The sequence below is a fragment of the Monopterus albus genome, unplaced genomic scaffold (assembly GCF_001952655.1).
Source record: "Monopterus albus unplaced genomic scaffold, M_albus_1.0 scaffold5.1, whole genome shotgun sequence".
NCBI classification, from domain to species: Eukaryota; Metazoa; Chordata; class Actinopteri; order Synbranchiformes; family Synbranchidae; genus Monopterus; species Monopterus albus.
The window spans coordinates 3,406,894-3,433,959 of NW_018127885.1; the positions used below are offsets into that span (position 1 = coordinate 3,406,894).

The 27,066-nt window shown below is 41.1% G+C and overlaps 1 protein-coding gene across 1 annotated transcript in view; it reads left to right on the forward strand.

The window, feature by feature from the left end:
* The first annotated feature begins 1,502 nt into the window (after positions 1 to 1,502).
* c2cd5 (C2 calcium dependent domain containing 5) overlaps positions 1,503 to 27,066 on the forward strand; it is a 25,868-nt gene continuing 304 nt past the window's right edge. The window contains exons 1-30 of the mRNA XM_020613870.1: positions 1,503 to 1,859; positions 2,356 to 2,465; positions 2,579 to 2,665; positions 2,800 to 2,971; positions 3,058 to 3,153; positions 3,521 to 3,676; positions 3,791 to 4,028; positions 6,314 to 6,474; positions 8,080 to 8,168; positions 8,709 to 8,741; positions 10,904 to 11,012; positions 15,137 to 15,190; positions 16,966 to 17,080; positions 17,219 to 17,317; positions 18,063 to 18,174; positions 19,079 to 19,158; positions 19,366 to 19,552; positions 19,637 to 19,801; positions 20,693 to 20,749; positions 21,231 to 21,371; positions 21,458 to 21,521; positions 21,664 to 21,725; positions 21,908 to 22,006; positions 22,608 to 22,697; positions 22,788 to 22,866; positions 23,989 to 24,081; positions 24,535 to 24,567; positions 24,825 to 24,926; positions 26,668 to 26,861; positions 26,969 to 27,061. Of these exons, the coding sequence (XP_020469526.1) occupies positions 2,376 to 2,465; positions 2,579 to 2,665; positions 2,800 to 2,971; positions 3,058 to 3,153; positions 3,521 to 3,676; positions 3,791 to 4,028; positions 6,314 to 6,474; positions 8,080 to 8,168; positions 8,709 to 8,741; positions 10,904 to 11,012; positions 15,137 to 15,190; positions 16,966 to 17,080; positions 17,219 to 17,317; positions 18,063 to 18,174; positions 19,079 to 19,158; positions 19,366 to 19,552; positions 19,637 to 19,801; positions 20,693 to 20,749; positions 21,231 to 21,371; positions 21,458 to 21,521; positions 21,664 to 21,725; positions 21,908 to 22,006; positions 22,608 to 22,697; positions 22,788 to 22,866; positions 23,989 to 24,081; positions 24,535 to 24,567; positions 24,825 to 24,926; positions 26,668 to 26,861; positions 26,969 to 27,061 (3,150 nt within the window). The 5' untranslated portion in view covers positions 1,503 to 1,859; positions 2,356 to 2,375. The remainder of the gene's footprint in view (positions 1,860 to 2,355; positions 2,466 to 2,578; positions 2,666 to 2,799; positions 2,972 to 3,057; positions 3,154 to 3,520; positions 3,677 to 3,790; positions 4,029 to 6,313; positions 6,475 to 8,079; positions 8,169 to 8,708; positions 8,742 to 10,903; positions 11,013 to 15,136; positions 15,191 to 16,965; positions 17,081 to 17,218; positions 17,318 to 18,062; positions 18,175 to 19,078; positions 19,159 to 19,365; positions 19,553 to 19,636; positions 19,802 to 20,692; positions 20,750 to 21,230; positions 21,372 to 21,457; positions 21,522 to 21,663; positions 21,726 to 21,907; positions 22,007 to 22,607; positions 22,698 to 22,787; positions 22,867 to 23,988; positions 24,082 to 24,534; positions 24,568 to 24,824; positions 24,927 to 26,667; positions 26,862 to 26,968; positions 27,062 to 27,066) is intronic.

Below are 27,066 nucleotides of genomic sequence, written 5' to 3' on the forward strand. Positions count from 1 at the left end.
CACCCTGTGATGTCAATCCAAGAAAAGTGACTAGCATGTGAGTGGTGGGTGTTTGTTACTTAACAGGAATTCATTCCAGTGAGGAAGAAAAGCTCAGTATATCTGGCTCTGATAGAAAACGTCTCTGGTGATTTACCTTTGTAAGTCAGTGGGACAGTCTTTTCATAATTGTGTAAGTGGACACCCAGTTAGTTGCAATTGCAATTAAAATTCAATGTATAATATGGATGGGCAGTGATTAGCGCTGTCACCTCACAGCAAGAAGGTTCAAGTGTCAGCCCTGTGATAAACTAGTGACCTGTCCAGGGTGTACCCCGCCAATTGCCCCATGTCAGCTGGGATTGGCTCCAGCCCCCTCGCAACCCTCTTCAGCATAAGCGGTATAGATGATGGATGGATGGACAAAGCTACATTAATCTGTAAGTGTGACTTGAAAGGACCTTGCTTGCCCTGAACCCTTTTACTAATAAGCACACAACATAAAGTATCTTACAACTGAGATTATCAAAATTATTACAGTTTGTGTTTGTACTAAATTTCATAGTAATCCATCCAGCAGCTGTGACATTTCACTAAAGCAGTGAATGTGCACCACTTACTGGCATAGAAGAAAAGTCAGGTGATCACCACAGGCAATAATGTCCTGGGCACTGTAAATCTGTGCAAATTTTAATGGCTTTCCTTGTAGTAGTTTATAAAATATTTCAGTCTGGATCAAAGTGATGAATTGACCAACAGACTAACATTGCCTTCCCTGGAGCTATGTGATTAACATGAAACTAATCAAATTATGTGCAGCTAACGGAGGTGCAGTGAAAACATTTATTTTTGCCTTATTTTTATTTGTAAAGAAAGTTCTTCCAGTAACTCAACCGGTGATGTCAAAATTCTTTTTTTGCATCAACACTGAAGGCTATTAATAGTGACATCACCTTCTCAGGTTTTACAGTAGTAGTAGAACACTGTTTCAGTTTTGTCTAAATGTGTTATTACTGGGACACACGCAGTCCTGTGTAATATGACCACTTGTGTTGCTGTGTTTTATATAGATCCAGGTTCAGTATAGCTCCTTAGGCTGTTTCAGTGTTCACAAGACAGCCTGCTATAGTGTTTGTCAGCCAGGATTTCAGCTATTTAAGGAAGAATGTCATTCCCATTGAATATGGCTCATAAATGTATAAATCAATAAACTCTTATGTTTGTAGTGTATGTTGTATTATTAATCCAATTCTGAACTAGTAGGCCTAACCAAAGTTATCTAATAAATGTAATGGACTAAGAAGTGCTATATTTGCGACTGAAATGCAGTGAGGTCAAATAATGGAGTAGCAGAAAATGAAAATACTCAAGTACAATACAGATACCTCGAAATTGTGCTTAAGTACAGTACTTGAGTAAATGTACTTAATTACTGTCCACCACTGCTGATTCTAACCGGACAAATGTCAGAGTGGAGGTTAAAATGGATATGCATATTTACGGGGTGTACTGGAAGGCAGCACGTAGTTACTCACTGACCCTTGAAACCTCATTCATCATGGGCTGCATGCCTACCAAGCTAGACGTTCATGGGAGTTTGTTCCTTTATTCTGTTGGCTTTATGCTAATCAGCGTAATTAATTAGTAAGTCGGTCATAACGCTTCCCGTACAGTATAATAACAGGACCTATTTACCCGTAATACCAAGTGGGAACATTTCTAACTTGAAAGAGACTTTCCTGCATGGTGGACTGGGAACCAACGTCTCGTGTTATGGGAGAGACACGGAGGTCAGACGAGCGGTGGGTTGTCAACAACAATGTCGAAGTAAAAAGAGCCTGCAGCCGTTGTGACAGCTGTTTGTTGATATTGTAGCACTGGTAAGGACTGGTAAGCACTGTTAACATAGGTGGTGGCTTTGCATTATGAGTGTACAAACATGGCCGATCAGGTAACGTTAGAGCTACCAAGGTTCTGACTGCAATGCAGTTAACCTAAGTGGCTTCTTGCTAGCCTTGCCTCAGCCTCAGCTACTATAGTAGCTAGCTGCTAGTTACAACATAATTAAGTTAGCTAATTAACAATTGCTGACGTATTCATATGCAGCTGTTCAGTACATAACCAACTTTGAACCGAGTCAGTAAGCTATTTAGAACTAAGCTAAGCTAGAAGCGTTAAATGTCAGTTTAGCTTAGGGAAGCTAGCTTGTTAGCTAGTGAGCATGTAAATAGAAGAAGGGGCACGCCAACCTGTCAACAACACGTGTCCATGTAATTAGGAGTCTCAGTCTTCACACACAGCTTTTAGTGACACTGCAGTAGTGTCAGTTGAAAAGCCACTGACAGAGTTACTGATGTTGATAATATTTATTCACAGACACAACATACATTTTTATCATGCCTGGTAAGCTGAAAGCCAAAATTGTGGCAGGGCGTCACTTGCCTGTGATGGACAGAGCCAGTGACCTCACTGATGCATTTGTAGAGGTGGGTGAACAATAAGGCTCATTTTTAATATTGTGTATTTTGCATTTGGTTTCACATCATCCCAACGTCATTATGTAAATAGTAAATGATGTCTTGTGCATTTTATATCCCAGGTTAAGTTTGGAAACACAACCTTCAAAACAGATGTCTATCACAAATCCCTCAATCCACAGTGGAACTCAGAATGGTTCAAATTTGAGGTAAAATGTCTTTACTCATGGCAGACATTTGTTGTAACATTTTACTGCATCACTAAATGTAGCATTCCCAACATCTCACACTTTTATCGCTGCTCCCCTTTGTCTTCTTTTCCCGTCCTTCTGTTGCTGTCTAGGTTGATGATGAGGACTTGCAGGATGAACCACTGCAGGTCACAGTGTTGGACCATGACACTTACAGCGCTAACGATGCCATAGGGAAGGTTTACATTGACATTGACCCACTACTGTGCAGTGAGGCTGCCTCTGACATCTCTGGCTGGTTTCCTATCTATGATACCATCCACGGTACAATCAACTACTCTGACCATGATAATCCAGGCAGTGCTATTGGTTATTACATTTATTGATTTACATCTATTATTTTCTTTTAGGTATCCGAGGGGAGATCAATATCCTTGTCAAAGTGGAGCTCTTCAATGATTTAAACCGCTTCAGACAGTCTTCCTGTGGGGTCAAGTTCTTTTGCAGTATGTCTGACTTGACATTTGGTTCACAATTATTTGTTTACAGTTTGAAACATAAGACTTGGTTCGTATGCAAAAAATGCAGATTAACAGGACCCAGGACAGTTGCCTACAAAGCAATCTATGAAACATGTTTAATTCGAGAATATTATAGTTTGATTTAGGCATGTAGTTGATGCTCCTTTTTTTTTCCCCAATGAGTGCACTCGCATAAAAGATCAACAAAATTACATGTTGTCTCAGTGCAGTGTTCTTGTAAACAAGGAATTATCACTGAACTGTATGTGTTAAAAATGGAAAAACGGCTTCAAGAGAATGTTAACCTCTACTCTTTTTACTCTGTTTGGTGTTTATTTAATCGCGATTGTAGCCACATCCATTCCACAATGCTATCGGGCAGTGATGGTGCATGGGTTTGTGGAGGAACTTGTGGTGAACGAAGATCCGGAGTACCAGTGGATTGACCGAATTAGAACTCCCCGGGCCTCCAATGAGGCCCGGCAGAGGCTCATTTCTCTTATGTCTGGTAATAAAATTCACTGGAATCCTCTTTTCATGTTGGTGGAGAGGAAGAGGAATTTGGTTCTCCCTGTTCTCCCCCTCTCTTTTTTTACGTGACTCTGTGTTACCCCTCGTTTAGGAGAGCTGCAGAGGAAAATAGGGCTTAAGGTACTGGAAATGGGCGGGAATGCAGTGGTGGGCTACTTGCAGTGTTTTGATCTGGAGGGAGAGTCGGGTCTGGTGGTCCGGGCAATAGGTACCGCCTGCACATTGGACAAACTCAGCTGTGGAAGTGCCCCCAGTACCAGCACACATATGCACCCTAACACAGCACCTGCTTCCAATGCCTGCAGTTCCCCTTCTAAGGATGGAAAAGAGTGAGTATGAACCACCATCACAAGCATGCCTCTTTTATATGCAAGTTCCACTGCAAATCCAGTTTGTAAGAATGGGGAGAGATGATCTGTGTGTGCATAAGAGAGAGAGCGTATGGACAAAATTTACTGTATGTTAGTCTGTGAATAGTCTAGCAGTTACTCCTGTGTGTGTCTCAGTATCTTTTACTCTCCTTTGTAGTTTGTGTGTCCATTGTGTCACATGTATTGCATCATAAAACTAACAGCACACAATACATCCTGAGACACACACATGTACAGCACATACACGGTCATCCCCAGTCCCCGCCTCCCTTGTGGCTTTCTCCTCTGCCACTGCATGTTTTAGTAAGTATTCAGCACACGTGTTCTGCTCGATCTCTAAGAGCACGACCCTTCACTCTGGCTAATGAGTTGTCACTATGTAATGGCATCTAGTTAGTGTAAGCATAACTACAGTCTAGTGCATGTGTCTCTCTTATTTGCATTTATACACATTTTCTTTGTGCCAGTCTGTGTGAGATTCATTATCAGGGATGTGAACACTTTTGAGTGATGATTTGGATTATTTAATAGTCCCCTTCATGACCTGTGTGAATTTAATGAGAAAATATTTTTGTGATGGGGTAGGGAATGACATGAAATATATACTTGTTAGTTACAAAATTATGAAGCTATATAATGGGTCAAAACAAAGATGACAAGCCCGAATGAGTGTCTCTCTTTCTCCCTATTTTTGCAAGCTTGGCTGTAATTTGCCTTGGTCATGTGCTTATGGGGCCATTTTTTGCAGGATGTAGGGCTAAAAGACTGTTCCTAAAACATACCAATATACAATTTTCTTTACATTTTAATCTTTCTCTTTAACAGTTTATTTGATTAATTAAAGTTACCCTGACTGAGGATTTTGTACAGCATAAACTTGACTTGATTGAAATGAAAAGTTCAGTTTTATCATAGCTTGTCTTATTTGTCAACAGCATTCAGTGCTAATGGGCATAAAGAGAGATTCCAATACAATAATACAGTTTACACCACCAATTTGTATGATATTATTATTATTATTATTGTGTCAGATATTTAAGAATCTCACATCGCCTAGCTGATAATAATAATAAATACCTTTCTCTTTCTGACTTTTCTTTTGTTGTGTTTGCATCCCTGCGGCATATGTTCGTGTGAGACTGAAATGTTTAGCTGAGAGCTATGCATGACTTTCCTGCTGCTTTCATATTGCTTTAAATGGAATAATGGGCAAAGAGAGGGATGACAAATATAAAACCCTCTTTCTACTTCTTTTCCTTTTTGTCTCTTTTTTCACTCTGTTGCAATGTTGTGGTGTTGGTTGTCGTGTGTGTCTCTTTCTTCCTCTCTGGCTACATTTGGATTGCGATGTTTCCTCCTGCCTGTGCCCAAATTGGTCCTCTGTCTTCCTCTCTCTCTCTCTTTCTCCCTCTCTCCCTCTCTCTCTGTGCTGATTGGCCCAGGTCTCCCCTTGCCCATGGATGCCGCTCCACCCACAACAGCCCAGTGCATTCGGCCTGCAGCTCCCAGAGACTGTCCCAGAACTTCTCTGTCTCTGTTCCCACACTCGTCTTCACTGGTACGCAGAGGCAGGGAAGGAGAATAGACAGAGGAGAAAGAGAGGAAGTTTGACATACAAAGAGAAGTAGGTGGTGATGGTAATATGGAAGGAGAATGGTAAAGATATTTTTGCAGGAGTCTGGTAGGTTGGCAGCAGTGTAGTAGCAGTAACACCATGGTGTAGACAGTCATCAAATCTTTTTTTAGAGGAAAAGCCCAGCATTGATACTAGCCTGTCCTAGCCTGTTTTCTTTCCAACAATAGGGAGTTGTTTGTCAGGTTCCCAGCTGCATAGTTCTGCGTTATTATTGGCTGTTGGTAAACAAAAAGTGTTTAAGGTGTGACTTCAGGGCCTGTAATCGCTCTACAGTCACCCGACCTTTGCTTCACTCCACTGGGACACATGCTTTGGCTTGTCATCCTGTGTTGACTCTGACCTTCTTGTGTTTTGCCATGTCGCTTTCTTAAGTTCAGTGTGTCTGTTTGTGTGTTTTTGTGTTTATCAGATTTTTGCTTTCCATGCTTGCTTTTTTGTTCTGTAGCCACCTGTAGCACCTCGAACATACCTCACCCAAAGCAAAAAGTCAACACTGACCCGTATATGCACACAGGCAAAATCTCAGAGGATGAGGTGGTGACTGACGTCTGTATTTGTGTGTGTGTGTGTGTGTGTGTGTGTATGTGGTGTCATGTTCTCCTGGCAGGCCGTTATTTGGTGAGGACCTGCCCTCGTCCTCTGGCCCGCCTACCCCTTTCAGAGCCCTTCCCACCTCCTCCTCCTCTCCTCCCCCTTTCTCTCCCTTCAAGCCATGCAGCCGCCAGTCCTCATCATCAGACACAGACCTCAGTTTGACGCCCAAGACGGGTAAGAATACATGGCCCAACCCCCTTCTCATTCTCAGTCCTCCCTTCTCAGACACCTCATTGTGGTGCTACTGTGGTGGTGGATTTTGAATTTTGTTTACATTTTTAAAGGTTGATTTTAACATTATTTTATTGTCAGTGGCCTTGTAAATATTTATTTAGCTGTGTCCCATCCTCAGTGACCCAGTGTGTCTTCTTTTTCTTACTATCGAAAGATATTCTAGGCAGCCATTTCTTTGAATAAAGCATGGTCTTGATAGTGTGAAGATGCAACTAATCTCTGTATTAGTTCTCTCCCACTGTTGGAACTTTTGATAGAAACACTGTGTCTCATGAGGACCTGTTGTTGACCTAAAATCAATTTATTAGCAGCCACTATGGTTAATCATTGAGGACATGTAGGTTTAGTTTAACTCGGTCCTAATGACAAATGGATTACATTCCCAGCATAAATTCCATACAAACTGAAGAACATTCTTACCAGAACTGTTCACCTGAACCCTCATGAAGGGACCAGCAGTCCCCTTTAAGGCCACACGCCTCCAGCTTGTAACCCACACCTAAACTTCTCTTTTTCTTGTTTGCTTTTCTGTCTCCTTCTGTTTCTCAGTCTATCAGTTTTCCTTTTCTTTGCTCCTTTCTTCTCGAATTCACCATTTCATTTGTGTTAACTTCCTGCTACTGATTCCAGTACCTCAAATTAGAGTAGTTGCTTTTTGGGGTTTTTGTTTGTTTTTTTACTGACATCGTCAAAGAAACTGTAATCTTTGTGGTCCAGTCATGTCATGGTTGATACCTGATCTCCTAAATAATGTCAATGTTAAGTGTTGATACTGATCCAGCGTATTGGATCAGACTGACCATACTCCCCACTTTTTTGTTATCACATCTTCCTCCTCTTTTTGTTTTAGTGCTTCTACCCATTCTTCTCATTGCTCCTTCTTCCCATTCTCAGTGTATCTGTTTTTCTCTATGCAACCTTCATTTGTTTCTCTGCTGGACAGTCAAGTCCCAGCCAGTGAGACGCAGGCCTGGGATCTTCCTCTGCCCCAGCTCCCCCTTCCTCTCCACAGACATTCTGTCCATTCCTCGTTCTGGCTCAGTGGGTTGTGGTCACAGCTCTGCCCCCAGAGCCTCCACCCAGTTCCCTCATTCCTCCATCCACTTAGAATCTACCTTGCTGAGAAAGTGTGTGTCCTTCACCGAGGATCTGTTGCTGGCAGCCTCTGGTATAGTAGGACTTCTGTGTGTCATCAAATAACAAAGAGAACTTGAAAACAGTATAGTGTTGCTGTCTCTCTAGTGTATTATGACTGACAGCCTTGAGCCCTTCTCTGACTTCTTCTACCCCAGCATGTGGTTTGATGTGTTTGTCAGGCATACCCAGGCAAAATGTATACTATAGGGTAGTATTACAATGAGGCTGAAGCAGTACTGTTCTCAGTCAGAGGTATTGTGTGCAGTTCCAGCAGTTACATTCACTTCGTTTGTCATAAAAACATTAAAACCGCAATGTGATGATTAACTGACTGTTTGGCTTGTTTACTAATCCATTGACCTGTTTGAAAGGTGACAAAACTGTAGCTAGACTCTCCTCTGTTTGCAGGAATGGGCAGTGGGGGCAGTGGTGGGAAGGAGGCAGGGCCTTTGAAGACCCTGCTCAGACAACAGACACAGACAGCTCTCGAGCAGAGGGTATGGTATGCTCACACGTGCTTGTACTTGTATTTACTGGCTCATTCTACATGCAGAACTTTGAGAGCAAGATGCACAGCCAGTCAGTGCGTTCAGTGGGATTGGATTTCTTATAGCTTTTTGTTTCACAGTGGGACTTGACTGACAGGCCTCATCACTGCAGTCAAATACAGAAGAAAAAACAACACGATTCTATTTTCTAACCATAAGCAGCAACATGAGTCAGTGCAGTGAGCTAACTTGTTATCTTTTAATGTTTTTAGTTTCTTCTCAACTTGTTATCTTATCTTTTAATGTTTTTAGTTTCTTCTCTGTAAAGTACTTGGAAACTTAAGAAAAGTGCTATAACGTTTCATTAATAATTTTGATGCTTTGACATGCAGTTTGCCTCATGTCTGCACATAGGGCACACACATCTGTATTGTCTGTATTCTTCGCCAGTTCACATTGGTGAGGAGAGCGTGTTTAATGAAGAGTGGGTCTGTGCAAGAGCAAGTAATGTTCCTTTTCTCTGTCCTCTTGACCACATGTGCCACTCAGGGAGCGTCCTCTGGTTTATTGTTAAACGTCAGGGTATGTCCCATCACTCTCTCTCTCTCTCTCTCCACCTTTCCTCTAACACCTAGACCTAGGGCTGGACGATATGATGTGAAAAATGCAAAATTAAAATTAGTGTTTCCTCTGCTGTCACTAAACCTCCAGGGCGAGCAGTTTTCTGGGGTTATGACTGTAATGTAAGCTGTCAACGTTTTCTTGGAGACACCTGCATGTGTGAGCTGGTGTGAGCTTTGCCAGCATGGATGTATATTCATGGAATTTAAAAACACACCACTAATACCAGTAATAGCAATACAGGTTGGTGCATTTTTAAATTCCACGAGTATATTATGTGAGCTGGATGCCATGCCACCACACAGATGTTCGCAGTGCTGCAACAAAAAATCCTTTGCAGGGGCAGTATAGGAAACACTAATGTGCAATGAGCTGCAGAATGTGGAAACAAACCCAGAAGAAAGAAAAATGTTTGCCACATGCACCACAGGAGCAACTTTCAGTGGGAAGAATGTGCACCATGATAGTAAAACCATTACCACTGCCCTTGGCAGAGGTGAAAAGGTAGTTGTGCTTCCTATGTGAAATGATTTGATTCCTTGAGAATGAAAACCTACCCCCTAGAATTTGGAATGATGATATCATAATTAGTTTAAACGCAAGAGACATGAACAATTGCTAAATGCCACAAATGGCTAAATAAATGTCCCATGCAGATTGAAATGAAAATGTCTACTTACAGTTCTTTATAGATGACACAACTGACACCATTTGGCTGCATGTAAATCCTCTTCAGGAAGCACGTTGGAAAATGGGTTACATCTCATTAGCTCCCCCCATCTTCGTTCCATGTGCTGAGCAGCCTTACTAGTGATGTGTTTCTTTGTTAATGTTACACATACTACTGAAAAAAATCAAGATTAAATCATTTTGGTCATATCGCTCAGCCATACCTTGACCGACTGATGGCCACCGCTCAGTCCAAATCGACTCCTAACCCATCCATCCTCTGCAGTTTGTAGATCTCAGAGGGGCAGGCTGGGTTGAGCAACATAGCAGTGGGTCCTCGTTTGACCTTGTTTGCTTGGTACCAACCTCACTCTAAAAGATTCACATTTGGCGGAGGGCTGGAGGCTAGGACTTGTTTTCCCTTCAGTGTGTGTGTGTGTGTGTGTGTGTGTGTGTGTGTGTGTGTGTGTGTGCGTGCTTGCCTTCTGGACACTCGTGTCAACAACTCCCTCCTTTCCAACTTCTTTTCCTGAGTCTGAGTTTTTGTTTCCTGTGTCAGTTAATGAGAATGAGCACACTGACCTCATCACCTCATTCTGGCCTCCTGACAGTGAAATTAGCGCCATCACCCTTCCTGGAGTTCTGAACAAGAAAGAAACTAATGGTAGCCCCACCCAGTGCCCTCTAAAGCCATTCATCACATATACCTGCGTTGTTGGAAATCAGTGTCCCTTAGGTTTTCTGTAAAAGAGGTTATCACTTCAAACTAGAATGAGTAGTGAAATGCTTTTCATATTTACAGCTCCTGTGTGCGTGCTCTTCACTTTCAACTTCAAACCTAATTAATGTATTTATATAAATTTGAAAGGACTGAATGAACCACTAAATCAGTGATACAAAATTTCTATGCTTTATTTTCTTAGCTACTTCCAGATCTATTTAAAATGCTTCAGTGTTTGTTTTTATGCTCTAATGGAATTGTTGGAGGATGAGGATATAGTTCACAGTGTTTGGAACATTAGAAAAACAGGTGTATTTTATCAGACCATTTTTGCAGTACACCCAAGAGACAACAAAATCTATACTTTTTGGAGATATTTATTCTTCCCTTTTGCATAATTATTCATAATTAGTATCTTAGAAAGTTGGGGTGATATGTAACCAGAATGTATGCATATATTTTTATATTGCATATTTAACATTAGATGTTGGTTTTAAGCATAGTGTCTTTAACAATTTTCTTTTACCTGTAATACTCAAACTTAGCCATCATGTGATGTTCAGAACAGTCACCAAATATAACACTTAAACAATGGGATATTATAGACATAAATTACAGTTAATATAATAATTGTGGAACAATCAATAAAAATAATTAGCAAAAATATACTGGAAAGGTCTAATGGTGTGTTTCCCCCCTACTGTAAGTGATCCTGGCTGTTTTCTATCTACAGGAGTTTCCCTTCTTTACTTTGACATCTTTCCCTCCTGGCTTTCTGGTTCATGTCGGTGGAGTGGTCAGTGCACGTTCTGTCAAACTGCTAGACCGCATACACAACCCTGGTGAGTTCAGCGCACACAAACACACACTGTCCTAAAGTAGCTCATCCACTGTTCTGTGAAACAATATGAGTGAGATCCACAGTGAAACTACTGTATTTTGTGAGTGTCCGGTTGTGTTGCAAGTAGCTGTTAGTTAATGCTGCCCATCATCCTTTTGTGTTGAACAGCTTTCCTGTATTAGCAAAAATATACTGGTCCTGGTTCAAATCTGTTTGATTGTGTAGATAAATTATGTTGAAAGAATTCACGTACAAGTCCTCAAGCAGGTGAAAGCTGTTCCTGGTCACATTTATAGGCTGCAGCTTTTAGACATTTTGGTGGTAATGAAGTGCGGATAATCTATCATCACCTGTGTCAAACAGTGTTATGGATAGGGGCAACTTTCACCCTGTGGTTGAACTGACTGGCTGTGTTATTTGTAGTCTGTGCTGGTTATGCTTATGGCTCTGTGTGTGTATGCTCTGGGCACTGTGTTTTTGTGTGCTGTGGTACTGCCCCCCCTGGAGGTGAGGTGCATGTCTTCAGTCTGTTGCCTGCTTCTTCAGTTGTGTTGTGGTGAGGAACTGTGGTGTTTTACAGTGGGTACGGAAAGTATTCAGACCCCCTTACATTTTTCACTCTTTGTTATATTGCAGCCATATGCTAAAATCATTTAAGTTCATTTTTTTCCTCATTAATGTACACACAGCACCCCATATTGACAGAAAAACACAGAATTTTTGACATTTTTGCAGATTTATTAAAAAAGAAAAACTGAAATATCACATGGTCATAAGTATTCAGACCCTTTGCTCAGTATTTAGTAGAAGCACCCTTTTGAGCTAATACAGCCATGAGTCTTTTTGGGAATGATGCAACAAGTTTTTCACACCTGCATTTGGGGATCCTCTGCCATTCCTCCTTGCAGATCCTCTCCAGTTCTGTCAGGTTGGATGGTAAACGTTGGTGGACAGCCATTTTCAGGTCTCTCCAGAGATGCTCAATTGGGTTTAAGTCAGGGCTCTGGCTGGGCCATTCAAGAACAGTCACGGAGTTGTTGTGAAGCCACTCCTTCGTTATTTTAGCTGTGTGCTTAGGGTCATTGTCTTGTTGGAAGGTGAACCTTTGGCCCAGTCTGAGGTCCTGAGCACTCTGGAGAAGGTTTTCGTCCAGGATATCCCTGTACTTGGCCGCATTCATCCTTCCCTCGATTGCAACCAGTCGTCCTGTCCCTGCAGCTGAAAAACACCCCCATAGCATGATGCTGCCACCACCATGCTTCACTGTTGGGACTGTATTGGACAGGTGATGAGCAGTGCCTGGTTTTCTCCACACATACCGCTTAGAATTAAGGCCAAAAAGTTCTATCTTGGTCTCATCAGACCAGAGAATCTTATTTCTCACCATCTTGGAGTCCTTCAGGTGTTTTTTTAGCAAACTCCATGCGGGCTTTCATGTGTCTTGCACTGAGGAGAGGCTTCTGTCGGGGCACTCTGCCCTAAAGCCCCGACTGGTGGAGGGCTGCAGTGATGGTTGACTTTTTACAACTTTCTCCCATCTCCCGACTGCATCTCTGGAGCTCAGCCACAGTCATCTTTGGGTTCTTCTGTACCTCTCTCACCAAGGCTCTTCTCCCCCGATAGCTCAGTTTGGCCGGACGGCCAGCTCTAGGAAGGGTTCTGGTCGTCCCAAACGTCTTCCATTTAAGGATTATGGAGGCCACTGTGCTCTTTGGAACCTTAAGTGCAGCAGAAATTTTTTTGTAACCTTGGCCAGATCTGTGCCTTGCCACAATTCTGTCTGTGAGCTCTTCAGGCAGTTCCTTTGACCTCATGATTCTCATTTGCTCTGACATGCAGTGTGAGCTGTAGGGTCTTATATAGACAGGTGTGTGGCTTTTCTAATCACGTCCAATCAGTATAATCAAACACCGCTGGACTCAAATGAAGGTGTAGAACCATCTCAGGGATGATCAGAAGAAATGGACAGTACCTAAGTTAAATATATGAGTGTCACAGCGAAGGGTCTGAATACTTATGACCATGTGATATTTCAGTTTTTCTTTTTTAATAAATCTGCAAAAATGTCAAAAATTCTGTGTTTTTCTGTCAATATGGGGTGCTGTGTGTACATTAATGAGGAAAAAAATGAACTTAAATGATTTTAGCATATGGCTGCAATATAACAAAGAGTGAAAAATTTAAGGGGGTCTGAATACTTTCTGTACCCACTGTATATAGCTCTGCTCTGCTGCCTGGAGCTTTCAAGTAGGCTTCTCATCTGTGTTGAATTCCTACTGTTTTTTATTATGTAGACTGTTTAATTAGATTTATATTGATGACAATCACAATTGTTCATTAGGCGAATACCTGCCTAGTGAAGGTGCTGGACTATTACTGATAGTAATATTTCCTTATGGTTGGTTTAATGGTTTTTGACCAGTGTGAATTGAGGATGTATGAGAATTTAGAGAGTGCTGATGAATGCTGGCTGGGTTAGGATAAGCAGGGTTCTTTTCAGATGTGGGCAGGGGAACTAAAATAAGTGAGCCAAAAGTGATTTTACTAATAATCTGCAAAAAGTTCTAGGCATGACCCAAATTGCAAGTTTAAAGGATCAGGTTGGTCATTTTCTGTACCAGTAATACTTTCAACAGTCCCCATACAGAGAGTAAAACCAACAATGAATTGCCTCTACTCACAGTTAATGTACGTCAGTCTCCAACCTGAATTAGCTTATTTGTCTGTGCCATAGACCTCAGTTGTTCAGAATTGATTAAAAATAAAAATTTCCTTCAGTGAAACACACTGCTTCACTGGGTGACTACTTTTTCATTTTGAAACACCAGACTCTCAGATTTGTTAAAAATGTTGCCCCAAAAGCCCCAAACGGCCGTAATTTGTCCACAGTAGCCAGACTCAGCTGTGCAAACTCTGCTTTGTGTACAGTCTGCTAGCTCCTCACACTTTCATAGAGATCGCGTGCATGCACAGTTGACACACAGTGCAGCATTGTTTTTAATTGTTTTTGAACAGCATTAGATGAACAAGATAATCCAGGACTGAGATTGAGAGACATTAATCACGGGTAGAGGCAATGCTTTGTGGGTTTTAGTCTCTGTATGGAGATAGTAGAGGCAATGCATTGTTGGTTTTAGTCTCTGTATGGAGATTTGTTGAAATACTGTTAATATAGAAAATGACCTGCCTTGTGCTTTAACTTGAAACCATTGTGAAGAGAGCCCTGTTCACTGTTGCTATTCCTTGACTATATCAATAACAGAGCAACATTAAGGGTACCCTGTGAAGTTATAAGCAGTACTATGGACCATTGGATTGTGCATGAGGTAGCACACACATAAGTGATGTGATGGAGATGTGAGGCATACTTAGTGAACTGTTTTGAGGCTATTCCACTGATCAACACTAAGTGATGTAATGCACAGCAATTCAAAATATTGATATAGTTGATATTATTTACATATGTTTCATAAGGAATCTCTGTTAGACCTCAGTGATACATAGTGTGGTTTGGTGAAAGGCTCTGAATGTAAATATTAGGGTCATTTGTTACATGTAAAACTGTTTACTGGAGAACTCCACAGGGTACCTTTACTTCTAGTATACTCACTAAATTCAGACTGCATGATAGTTTTTGTAATATAAAGTGTCTTTCCTCTGTCGGTCTTAAAATTTGGCTAGGTCTGTTCTCATCTCTATACTTCTCTTGTTCTCATCTGTTTTTCTGTTTTGAGGTTGTTTTAGTAGGCCTGAATTTAGCTCGTCTTTGCATAGTCACTGTGAAGTGCTGTCTGTCTTTGCATAGTGATTGTGGATTTTACTTCTAGTATACTCACTAAATTTAGACTGCATGATAGTTTTTGTAATATGAAGTGTCTTTCCTCTGTCAGTCTTAAAATTTGGCTAGGTCTGTTCTCATCTCTATACTTCTCTTGTTCTCATCTGTTTTTCTGTTTTGAGGTTGTTTTAGTAGGCCTGGATTTAGCTCGTCTTTGCATAGTCACTGTGAAGTGCTGTCTGTCTTTGCATAGTGATTGTGGAGTGCTGCTGTTGAGCTGTGCTTGTTTGTTAGACTGTCTCTATTCTTTTCTCTCTTTTCTGTACTAACGGTGTGTTCTGGCCCAGCCTTGGGTAACACGCGCTCGTACAAACTGCTAGACTGGAATAGTGTCACTGCAGGTATTTCCCCCCTTTTACTGCTCTCACCAACTGGAGTGATGGCAGCTCAGTGAACTTCTGCCCTATTTAAATCTATCCAACACTGACATTTTGACCAACATAGACCAGCGACCCTGGTTATTCGCAAAAAGATTTAATGTTAGCCTTGATAGTGTCTCTGAAAACCAGTGAATTCATTGAGCTGCCATCCTCCTCTCTCTAATCTGTTTGAGTGTGTGCTGAGCTGAGTTGCGCATGTGCTGTGTCCCCACCCCACCCCACCCCACCCCATCAAGCCTGGCCTGGCTAGCCCCCACCCAGCTCATCCTGCTGCACAGAAGAGCTACAGCTCTTCTCTAATGTTGTCCTAGCGCCGTTTCTAACGCTTCCTTAATTGGCATCGTGGTCAAACCTGTCTAGACCAATAGAGGTTTAGGAGGTTTACTCTGTGACTGATACACTGACCGGACATGTGCATCCCTAACACCCTGGGCCGTATTCATACTGTGAAAGAGAGAGAAGGAAGGAGGGATGGATGGATGGAAGGAAGGAAAGGTGGCAGGCTGATTGGATGGGTGGCAGTTGAGGAAATTTAAAAAAAGGATGTGGGATGTATGATGAGGATGGAAGGAAAGAGGTGAGCTTTGGGGATGGAGGAAGTATGATAGATGTCAGTATTCTCTAACTTAAAAAGCAGACTAGATTTAATGGACTCTGGTGAATGAATATGGCCCTTCTCTGCCCATGAGTGTGCACATGGTCATGGGCATGTACTTTGGTGAGCCTGTGTCTGTGCGACATGCTGGTTTTGGTTTAAAGGAACCCACCTTGTGGGCCTGACCATCAGTCATTATTTTTCATCTTTTCAGTTGATCTCCTATTTGTTTGTTCCTCATTCATTCCTCTCCCCTGTCTCACCTAGCAGCTGAGTTTCTCTTTTTCTGGGGCCCTTTCAGCATGTGGCCCTCCCCGGGAGTCATGGGGTGCAGCTCAATACTCTAATGTAGCTTCCTTCATGTGTTCAGTGATCCAGAATTACCAAAAGAGATTAAACTCACAACTTGCAGCGATTAGGCTCTTCTGAACAATGTCAATAAAATCGACTTAGTATTTAAGTAAAGCCTCATAAGACTATTGAAACACACCCATGGTTTAGCCTAATTATGATGAAGGCTTAATCCCTTGTGAATGTAAAGGTTTTTTCATCAGAGTAGGAAACTCCTTTTACACATCAGGTATTGTGTCTTTTACGTAATTACACTTGAGTCAGCCAGCAAGATTTTCTTTCTATATCACAGGCAAAACATACCAGTGGTTGGCAGTTATTCCTGCTATTTCTCACTTGTGTCCTTTCTGATAGTGCAGCTGACTGAAAGGATATATAGAGAAGAGAGAGACAGTATGTTTTAGATAATGTGCACACACACACACACAACTAATCTCACCACTCACTTTGCCTTCATCATCATTCACAAACAATCATAAGTCATTATAATTGTCACTGTTAAAAATAATAGTTGGTTGGCTTGCTTTGATACACCATTTATCCCATTAATCATCAGAAAACATGAACTGTACTGTTTGCTGTTTGTTTATTTTCTAGTACGTTAAAGCAGTCAAATTAGATGCCAGATTAGACACTAATTTAGTTTTTTTTTTTCCCCTATGTTGATGTCAGCAGTTTTGTCTTAACTTATGGTTAGCTAGAAGTAAGTGCTTATTGTGGTTTAATAGATAATTAACCTGTTTAGAAATGTTTTGTTGAAAGTTGTTTGATTTAGTTTTGTGTTTTGCAGATGAACCAGAGACTCGTGATGCCTGGTGGGAGGAGATTCGCCAGGAGATCAAATCTCACGCCAAAGCGCTTGGTTGCCATGCTGTTGTGGGATATAATGAGAGCACTAGCATCTGGTGTGTAATAGTACATGCATCTAAAAACGCTACCCTTTTCTATTCTTTTTTACCAGCTCATCCTGTTGTTGAATCATTGTTTTAAACCAGTATTATAAATCCTGTCTTTCTTGACTTCTCCTCCTCCTCTCAACTCAGCGAGGAGGTGTGTATCCTGTCAGCGTCAGGCACAGCAGCCATCCTCAATGCTCGGTACATGCGTGAAGGCTGTCTTGACATCGGAAGCACAGATCACAGGTTGTATTTGTTTGTACCTGTTTGCATGTGTTTGATTCAGAATCCCAGCATTAATTCTTGTATGGGTGGATGGATGGATGGAAAGAAGAAAGGAACGAATGAATGAATGAATGAATGAATAATAAATAAATAATACCTTACTTAAACCTATTTAATATGTCCAAATGGAAATTCCAGTGTTGCAGCAGCCACTTCACAATTTATAGAAACAAATGAGGTATGCAAGGATTTTTAAAATGCAAAAAATATACAAAAGTTATATAAAGTAAAAAAAACCAAACAACAAAGTTTAAAAATATATAAAAGAAATAAAGCTAGAAAAATAGAATAAAGCATGTGTACCTATGCACCATATCCAGTACTATGATACATTGTACTGTACATTAAGGTGCATCCATGGATATTAATTGTACAATGAACATGTATATAATAAATTCTTTGTCAAAGGAGTTTTTTTTTTCTCAACACAGAAGAGAATTGCTGTATAGGGTGATTGCCAGTTGGTAGGAAAGACTTCCTGTACCATTCTTTGTCACAGCAGAGATGAAGAAGTCTCTTACTGAACATGTTCTGCTGTTTGACCAGTAGGTTATGGAGGGGATGCCAGATGTTCCCTATTCCCTATTTAATAGTTTGTGACAGAAACACATGAACAGAAGCTGCTGCAACAGGCTGCCATTGTAGTGTCGCTGACTTACAATTTCAGTTCAGATCATGATACCAGAGGGTATGTGTTGTTCACCAGGTTTGAGGAGCCATCTCCCCCAAGCTGTGGCTTCTGTCACATCCCATATGATGAGTTCAACATGCCGTTTCCTGCTCAGCTCACCTACTGTTGCCACTGCAGACGACAGAAGGTCTTAAATATGTAGTTTAATTCATATGAAAGTATGTTGCATTCACCGATTCACAAAAGAAAAAAAGATAACGTCTCAAGTACTTATGACTTATAGTATTATCTAATTAGGAGATAAGATCTCATAATGACTAGATAAAGTACAATTAGCAGAGGAATTAGTTTATAACTGTTGACACGAATGAAGATTTGACATTTAACGTGACACTTTCAAAAACACTGCAGTATGTTTAAAAAAAAGCTGAAGCTCATATTCATTATATCAATAGTCCACATAGGATAGTCAGTTAAATTAGGTCTCAGTTTTCAAATTGTGATGATTCATAATCAGTATAACCTTTTATGAATCCTGATCTTCGGATGTTGTCATTAAGAGAAAATGTTAAATGCCTTCACTTGATTGAACAGATATAAAATTTTACAAGAAATCAGACGTATAATGTTGCTACGGATGCACCGAGTTACGCTGTCGGCTACAACATGGGCCTTGTTTTTTTTGGTTTGGTTTGGTTTTTTTAACCAATATTTGTTTAAATTTTGGAAAATTTATGTAAGGTGAATAAGCCATTAATAGTTCGCTTTTGCTGGGTGTTTTGACAACTATTACTGATTTACTTTGATACTGAAGAAATCTTAAAAACCTGGTGATTCTCTGCCAAGCTCGGAAGCGGTCCAGTTCCTGCAACATCTTTTCTCATAATTAAAAGATATGGCCTTCAATTATTTTCCTTTTGTGAATGCGGTACATTTCTGTAAAATGATAAAGATATGATTTTTCTTTCAGTTTACAATTGCATATTAGTTAAAAAAGGTATGAATTAACTATTATTGTTTTGTGTGTGTGTGTGTGTGTGTGTTGGGGGGGGCGTTGTTTGTTTTTGTTTTTGTTTTGGTTTTTCATCTAGGTTCCTGATGTGTTATTCACAACAATTGATCTGCCACCAGATGCGGCTGTCACAGGGAAGGGTTGCCTCATCCAGGCCAGGTAAAACACCTCACAGTTAAATGGCTCCAAACCCTTTAAAATGGCTGCCAGCACTGAGAAGAATCATATCAAATCAAGTTAAACCTGTTTCTTTTATAACAAGTGCTTTATTTCATATAGAAATGATACAAAAGATTGTAAAAAAAAAAATCATCTTTAAATAATAACTTTAAACATACAAAAAATAACTTTAATACCTTCTTGTAGACTGTGTCGTCTAAAGAAGAAAGCTCAGGGTGAAGTGAATGCGACAGCCATCTCCAACCTGTTGCCTTTCATGGAATATGAGCTGCACACTCAGCTAATGAACAAACTGAAGCTGCGGAGCATGAACGCACTGTTTGGTCTACACATACAGATCAGTGTTGGCGAGAACATGCTCCTGGGTTTGGCTGTAGGTTAATACTTTAGGTTAATGGCTTAATCAACCATACATGTGTTTTGTGCAACATAACCCTTAAAATGTGTGCATGTTCAGTCTGCTACAGGCGTATACTTGACTGCTCTGCCTGCACCAGGGGGCATTCAGATCGCAGGGAAGAGTCCAGGTGACCTGAGTAATGAGCACCACATCCTCACCATCCAGAAGAGAATCACTGACACCATAGCCAAGAACAAAGAGCTCTATCAAATAAACACTCCGGTGAGACACCACACCCTTATGCCGGGTTTCTACTGCTAACTAGATCTCTACTCGGACTCATTTCAGTACTGCAGTAGCCAGAGTGCCAGGACACAGCCCATGATATAGTCAGTGGGTGCATTCCAAAACCCAATCGGCACGGTGCCGGTTTGCACTGGGTGGATATGGTTTACATTCCATTTAAATTCGGCACATGAAATGGCACATGCCGCTTGTGCCAACCTGAAGCCACGTCAAATTGGCACATCAACAAAACAACACGTGGAGTCCAATAGAACGGTGAACAGCAGCCTGTTTGTGGTCAGAAAATGTGGGCACCACATCCTCCTAGTAGCCCACTACTGGGAGGGGTCTAATACATCATATCATTTCCTCATCCTGCACTACATTTAAACAAGTTTCCCCACCCTTGCTGGTACATAACAAGTGGTGTGTCAGCACAGGGAAATGGAGCACAGCCAATGTGAAACTCTAACACAAATGTAAATACTGTAAATGGAAAGCTTTGAGAGCTGTTTCAACCAAAAGGATGGAGATTTTGTAGTTCTGATGTGTAAACTTGGCATTTATTCTTATTCCAGACTTAGCATCATGCGTTCTTCATCATTATGCAGCTCCCAGCAGGAACCACATTTTCATAAAATGGTTTTTGGGCATTCATGACAGAAAATTATCTTTTTCAGTATATCATATTTGAATACTTAAGATTTGTGCCTCTGTGTCACAGTGTTTCGTCAATTCTATTTATTTTTTTTTTTTTCTTCACAAAATAAACATGGTGATCTTTATAGGGAAACAGATTTGTTCAAATCATATAATGAAACATTATATTTAGTCTGTTCTTTGTGGATAATGATAAATATATGCTTTGTCTCTCCCTGGTGAATAAAGAAATTATTTACCCTGGACCCTGAGGTGAACGGCGGCATAAACATGGTACTGAGCATGGCAAGTTTTAGCTGCAAGACACAGCAAAGCATGACAGATATTTCTTTTTCTATTAATTGCAGTACTACTACACCACTTATACTAGAACTGTTGCTCTTAAGTGGCCACATTTGGGAGCAGGACTATGTGGAGCTTACTCTAGTCACCACGCAAGGGCAAACCTCAGTAGACTCATTATATCTGTGTTAATGCATTAGCACTACCCTGCCCATTGACACACTCACCTGTGTATTTTTTTATGGTGTGTATACAGTATGTGTGTGTATTTGTGCCACTCCTTACTTCCAGAACTCATGTTAACACCAGCCATTTGTATGTAATTGGCATCTGGTTGATTACTTGACTGAATGTGAGCATGTGTAGTCTCCATTAATGTTCTGCCAGCTGTACAGATTGGAAACATACGAGATGCAAAAGTGTAGTGGTCTGGTGTTCACCTTGACATCTTGTCTGCTCAGGCCTTGTGTCACTTTACTTGCAGGAGCTGACAGAAGAAGTGGTGGGTTCTCCGATCCCTGAGTCGAGGCAACGAACCAGACTTTTTCGCTCACACTCCGAGAGCTCAGATGAACTGTCAGAACTGGACCTCTCCCATGGCAAGAAGGATGCCTTTGTCCTGGAGGTATGTATCCTTAAAAGTGAATAAGCTTTTTATGTCTGTGTATCCACAGACAAGATAAGCATAACTGTATGTTGTTGTTTAAATAGATGGATGACACTGATGCTGTGGAGAACATCCATTTCCTCCTCACTGATGCCTCTCCCCCTACAGGTATGTGTCATCCGTTCACTTCACAGCAGCTGAAGTACATGCACATCATTGGCCAGTTATCTTCTGACTGGGTCAAGACCCTAACAGAAGTCATTTTTTCCCTGCTTCATCATCACTGTATCTATTTCCACTTTGTCTCCAGGTTTCTACAGCTGCAACACTGAGATCATGCCTGGGATTTACAACTGGACTTCAGGAGTACAGGTCACTTTTTATTTTATTATTTACATTATTATACTCCTTTATAGTCTTGTTTCCTTTACAGATTATAGCAAAACATGTCATGTTCACCAAACTCTAATTTGTTAGAGTAACCTGTGCACTGTATTGTGCTGTAATTTAGGAAAACAGGCCATTCTGTAACTATTTGTACCACTGTCCTACAGATGTTTACATCGGTGAGGGTGTTGAGGTTGAGTAATGCTAATCTCACCAACCAAGGGTTGAACAAGATCTTCACTGACCTATGTGAAAATCTGCTAAAGGTAAGGAACTCTTAATCAGTCAGTAATGATGCCAAAGGTGGTGTCATGCTGATCCTTTGTGATGGGCACGGTGACTTTAAAATAATGAACAGGCTAAGAGCTCCCAGGAGTGAAGCCATTGGGATGTGAACGCCCCCAGTAGCTGGTTGCAGTATAGGTCATAAATCCTGCCACCTCCATGTTAGTAATGGGATGAACCAAACTCAAAGTACAAAGCAAATTTTTCCCAGAGGTCACTTCTGTGGTTTTTGATGGATATTATCACGCTGATGTGTGTACAAGTGATCACTTTTCTGGTAAGTTTGTTTCAAATAACTTATTTGATGATATAAAAAAAGATGTATTTCAGGTGATTTGACAGCTGTGATTGGCAGTCTGATGCTGCCACTCTACCTCTGGTTGCTGCTGTGCGGAATCTGGTTTCAAAAAAGCAAGATGGCAGCCGCTGTATTCACGATATTTTGGTTTCACTTGTGCATAGTGGAGGGAAGTGTTGATACCATGTCCATTGTATGTATGTGGATGGTTTATATTGTGGTACTTGCCATAGTTGTATTTTGAATCATGAAATACAATCTGTAATTGATCATATCTGTTTCAGAGTTTTTACTTCAAGTTGCGCTCTATGATCCCCTGCTGTCTTTGTCATCTAAAATTCACTGTAGCGGTGCCAGAAGAAGAACTCATACAGGTGACAAGTCTCAGACCATCAATTACTTGTGAAATTGCTTACAGGACAGAATTGACTGAAAATGTACTACTGTACCTCTCTTCCTCACAGGTTACAGTGACAGCAGTTTCTATGACATTTGACAAGAACCAGATTCAAGAGAAGCTCACAGACAAGCCCATCACCAAAGGTCTGTCTGGTTACAGTTCTGTGGAGGTTTTGGTGAACATCATAATTTTTACTACATACCTGAAGTTATGAGTAGTTTTTTTTTTTTTTATGTGTGTGCATGCATTTTAGCTGAGCTAAATTTCTGAATGGCTATAGGGCCAGTTGCAGCTCTGCTCATATTGATGAAAGCATGCCTCTGACAGCACTGACATTTAATACAATGTTCTCATTGATCAAGTGTTAGCAGTTTTATTAAGAAAAAAACTTCCAAATGTGCATGCAAAATCCTAACAATTGCTGCTGTTTTATTTTCTTTGTTTTAGTTTTATTTGTTGCCAGTCAAATTAGTTGTGTGTAAATTTCCAAATATAGTTTAATTAGAGAAGCCACCTACTTTATCTTTGAAAAGATTTTATAAGTGTTGTAAAGTGTCCTGAGACAACTTTTGTTGTGATTTGGCACTATACATTGATTTGAATGTCTCTGAACAGTGGTGGCACAGCGGCTGTTGCCTCACAACCAAAAGGTTCTGGGTTAGAGTCGGGCCTAACCCAAGGCCTTTCTGTGCAGACTTTGCATATTCTCCCTGTGCCTGGGTACTCCGTCTTCCTCCCAAAGTCCAGAGACATGCAGTTTAGGTTGATTGGTGACTCTAAATTGCCCATACGAGTGAATTTGAGTGTGTGTGGTTGTTTGTCTACATGTCAGCCCTGTGATAGACTGACGACCCAGGGTGCACTAGCCCCCCCGCTGGATAAGCGGTGTAAATAATGGATGGAGATCTAATGTTAATATTTAATACTAACATTAGGCATCTTACCTCAGTTAATGCATGACTATGGGATCAAGCACCTCCGCTCAGAGATCCATCTATCCATCCATCATCTATACAGCTTATTCCTGAATAAGGTCACGGCGGGCCTGGAGCCAATTAGACATCTTACCTCTAAATACTGAATATTTACTGTAGCCAACCTTGAACTCAGGCACTCAGGCTCGTCTCAGTGGTAGTAAAGTGTGAAAACTGAACTAACCTTTTAACGCCACACTTCTCTAAACACTGTCGCCCTTTCAGGAATGACCACCTCTGTTGTGTGTTTGAAATTTAAGCATCTGGGTGATTGTGTCTGTATCTTTTCAGGGTCCAGTGAGACTGAAGAGCAGCTGCAGTTTCCCTTGGAGTTGAGTGCAGACTTGTCATCCACCAGCACTCAGCCATCATCCAAAATCTCAGGTAGCCTGTAACTGTGTTTTAGTTGTTCCATGACCTCTTCCTCTGCCCTGCTTCACTAACAGGCATTGCCCTTCTCCTCAACTAACACTTCAGGTACAGTCTCTTTACTCGCCCCAGCTGCAGAACTCTGCCAAAATCAGCTGGTTAGGGTTCATTCAGCAGGCAAACAAACAGTGATGGGGTGTAGCCCAGTGTGTCGTGTTTTGGATGACACTATAATGCTGTCTAGGTGAAATGCTGTGCTCCTAAAGCATTGTGGCTTACCTTCCATCCACAGGAAAAGACAGAGACAAGAGCAAGTACAGACTATAGATAGATTTACAGAACATTTAGATTTGGGGCGATGGTTAAAGTTTAAAAATACATGCTTGGTACATGCAGACAAAGTTGACCCTGAACTCTTGCTTTCTGTTAAGTGTGAATTGTAGACTTTAATGTTTTTGTGTGTGACAGGTGTCCCAGAGAATACCAGTGTCTCACCCAGAGGTAAGCCTTCTCCTTGTCTTCAGTTTCACCCTGCCATACCTCTGCTACCAAAACTATTACACTCCCGGTTTTGACTTTCCATACTTTTTTTTTATCAGACAGAGTTATGTGCACTGCTCTCAGACCTCATCCACGTTTGTTCTTTTCTGTTCTTCTCTTCGTTTTTGTGTCCCGTTTTTTTGTTATTGTTTTCTTTCTCTCTCTTGTTGTCATTGTTGCGTTTGTATGTTTGGGTGTGGGTGTGTTTGTGTGTCCAGCTGCCTCCGTTGATTACGGTTCCTTTGCAGACAGATGCAGCACCTGGCTAGAGCTGCTTAGGCTGAAAGCTCACACCATAAGACGAGGATCAGTTAAGACAAGTAGGAGGACACAGTTTCTAGCACACTCTGGTGATCATAACCCACAGATACAGAACAGTCTCACAACCAGTTGCGCACACACACACACTTGCACGCATATACTCACACATGCCTCCATGCATGCTGCTGGGGGGCGGAGGACCATAAAATCAAGAACCAGCTTTTTAGCTAGAGTGTGAAAGTTGAAGCCCCGCCCCTCAGAGGGATCCACAATCAGCAGCTTGGCTTTGAAATGCCTGTAGCCATGGTAATTTGAAATAGATGGAAGTGATTTTTTTTGTTTGTTTGTTTGTTTTTTTGCAGCCTTTTCCCCATATTCACTTGTCTAGATCTGTAAGGGTTTGGATTTTTTGTAGCAATTTATGCAAAGGTCCTTTGATTTTATCCTGCATTTGCATTACTGAATCACCTGAAGCTGAGAAAACACTACATGTTATGAAGAATATAAAAATGCTAAAATATCTTATGTCTGAATACATGCAATGTGTAAAGATCACAGGGAGGTGGAGGACACTGCTTTTCTGTAAGAACTGGTATGACTTTCAGTCCTGTGCACAGTAAGTGAACTACAATCTAATGTGTGGCTCTGAAGGTTCCTGGTTTGATGGATGTGTAAGCCACATCAGGTAAATGTACTTAAAATGATGGCGCATCTTTCACACTCTGGCTCATGTACATGTGCCCAGCTCAGCTCATAGCTATCTCTGTTTGTCTGCATTTCTCAAGCCTCTTTCACAAATGCAAAACAAATATATAAATATTCTCTCCTGCACTTCACTGTACTTCATATACAGTACCTCTAAAAAGTATTCACCCCCCTTGGATGTTTTACCCTTTTCTTGATTTTATAAATCAGTCATGGTCAATACAAATTGGCTTTTTTGACAAAAAAAATTACAAAAAACCTTTTTAATGTCAAAGTGAAAACCGGTTTCTGCAAAATAATGTCAATTAAATAAAAATATGTAATGGGAAATAACTGATCACATAAATATTCACCTCCTTTAAAATGACTGACCTAATTCAACAGAGGTCCAGCCAACTGATGCTAGTAATCTCACCATTAGTGAAATGGGGATCACCTGAGTGCAGTGAATGTGTCACCTGTACCTGTGTCTGGAAGGTCCAGTCACTGGACCTGTTTAGTTGACATTACTTTGTAGAGACTTGTTTTCACTTTGACATTAAAGAGGTTTTTTTGTAATTTTTTTTTCAAAAAGGCCAAATTATATTGACCATGATTGATTTATAAAATCAATAAAAGGGTAAAACATCCAAGGGGGTGAATGCTTGTTATAGGCACTGTACTGTATTCACACACATACACAGCTGTGCCCAGGTCTGTCTGTCTGCAGACACTGTTGTAACTCTCTGTCTGTTTGCTTCAACTGCATGGCATGCATGGCAGCGTGATTTTCTTGGCACCTTGCATCCACACCACTGCATGTAAAGTCTCAAATGTATCTAATGCACAAACAACTGATTTACTCACAGATACTGGAAGTGCACATACATTACTCTTGCTAGGCAAATGCTAACACAGTTGCATTTTTGCACACATTCCACATTCACATTTTTGTTTTCTGCTTTAAAGTCCATATTTGCTTGTTATTTTTCCACTGTTTCTGAGTGTGTTCTGGTATCTCCATTCCTGTTTGCCTTTTTTCCCCTCCCCTCCTCTTATTGTCTTCTGACGTCACCCTCCTCTGGACCTCTCTACCTGCTCTCTCTAAACCTACAGTCTCATCTTTGGAACGTTGCAGTCCACTGCCTGAGGGACGTTCCCGCTCGCTGCGCTCCAGTCGCTCATCTGGGGGCAGTTCAGTCACAGTAGTGAGGATGACACCTCTGTCCTTCCTCCCTGGGACAAATATCATTAAATACCTTGGGATCATCAACATGTTTTTTATCAGAGAGACAACATCATTACGGGAGGTATGGGTGACATGACATCAGAAAGTCACAATCTGTTTTCACCCCAGGGGCATCTTGTGCAAAATGTAGAGATACCCCTACAGATGAAATGTGTTTGTCCTCTGCAGGAAGGTGGCGTTAGTGGCTTCCTTCATGCATTCATAGCAGAGGTGTTTGCAATGGTTCGTGCTCATGTAGCAGCTCTCGGTGGCAACGCACTGGTGTC